The 1,276-nt window shown below is 46.4% G+C and overlaps 1 protein-coding gene across 1 annotated transcript in view; it reads left to right on the plus strand.

Annotated features, from left to right (window-relative positions):
* Nucleotides 1-908: 908 nt before the first annotated feature.
* The window catches only part of H257_06750 (hypothetical protein), a gene marked incomplete at both ends in the record, with an annotated part of 513 nt that continues 145 nt past the window's right edge, over nucleotides 909-1,276 (plus strand). Inside the window, one exon of the mRNA XM_009832101.1 lies at nucleotides 909-1,267. Within this exon, the coding sequence (XP_009830403.1) occupies nucleotides 909-1,267 (359 nt within the window). The remainder of the gene's footprint in view (nucleotides 1,268-1,276) is intronic.

Below are 1,276 nucleotides of genomic sequence, written 5' to 3' on the forward strand. Positions count from 1 at the left end.
TTTCGTGTTGATGATTGCAAGAATATTCTTCCTGTGTTCCTTGTCCATTCTGCGGAAGACAGAGGTACCGGTAGTACTACTGTACGTATACGTACTAGTACTACGTAGTACGTAGTACTAGTACTAGTATTTGGTTAGCCAAGGAAATCATGCGGCGAGGTTTTTACAGAGGTTCAGTAAACGGGGCAGAATTGCGACATTTGAAGGAAATTCGCAATACAGTACTACAGTAGTACTCCAAGTACAGTAACTTTGTATACTCTGGTATATCAGGATCGGTTTGATCCAACCGGTTACGTACTGCAGGAGTTATGTGCCTTGACAGTGGTTATAAGAGCATTTACACCAATAGGTAGGTATGGATGCCACCCCATAAAACTATGCCATAAACCGTTTTAAGGCTGCAAAAAATTCCCAAAGTCTCATATCCCATGAAAAAACCAGTAACATTATTACAAAGTTGTCTGGATACCAGCTGAATCATGGAAAAATTACTACGTAGTACTCGGAGTATTCGATTTCCGATTGTGAAGTGCAAGACTTCACTGTCAACGTGAACACAACCCTCCGTAAAAAAAGTGGACCAAATCAGTCCTTAATTTTATGCCATTCTCAAGAAAATTGTGGCATAAAGGTTTGAACTTTGGTGGCATCCACACGCACAAAATCTCGAAAAATGGAATATTTCGATTTTGCCAACTATTCTCTTGGAAAAACGGCCATTTTATGCCATTTTTTGAGGCATCCAGAACAACGAGTAAATTTAATTCGAAGTGAATACACACATACATCTGTATATACGTAATGCATGTATTTGGCCCGCCTTTGCCGGCAAGGGTTGGCCAGGGGCCACGCTATCTACCAGTATTAGGGCAACCAAAGTTGCCATAACTCAATTCGCCAACACCATGACGACCATCACCTTCCTTTCGGCATACACGCTGGGTCTGGCCGCTATCGCCAACTACGCACAGGCCCACGGCCGGTTGATTGCCCCGCCACATCGTGGGTACATTGGCCAGTTGGACCAATTCGCTGGGATCATTCCATTCGACTACGACGACCATAATCTCAACGGTGGTGGTATTGCGGCCACGTCTGGCGGTAAATTCGGCGTGTGCGGCGACTCGTACTCCGGGAACCGGCAGCACGAAACCGGAGGCACCTACGGGACGTTTCCCACCAACGGCGCCAAAGCTATCGGGGCGTGCTATGCCCCGGGGTCCACCGTGGACCTCCAAGTCCAATTGATGGCCAACCACAAGGGGTACTTTGA

Source organism: Aphanomyces astaci, assembly GCF_000520075.1.
Source record: "Aphanomyces astaci strain APO3 unplaced genomic scaffold supercont1.13, whole genome shotgun sequence".
In the NCBI taxonomy this organism is placed as follows: Eukaryota; Oomycota; class Saprolegniomycetes; order Saprolegniales; family Verrucalvaceae; genus Aphanomyces; species Aphanomyces astaci.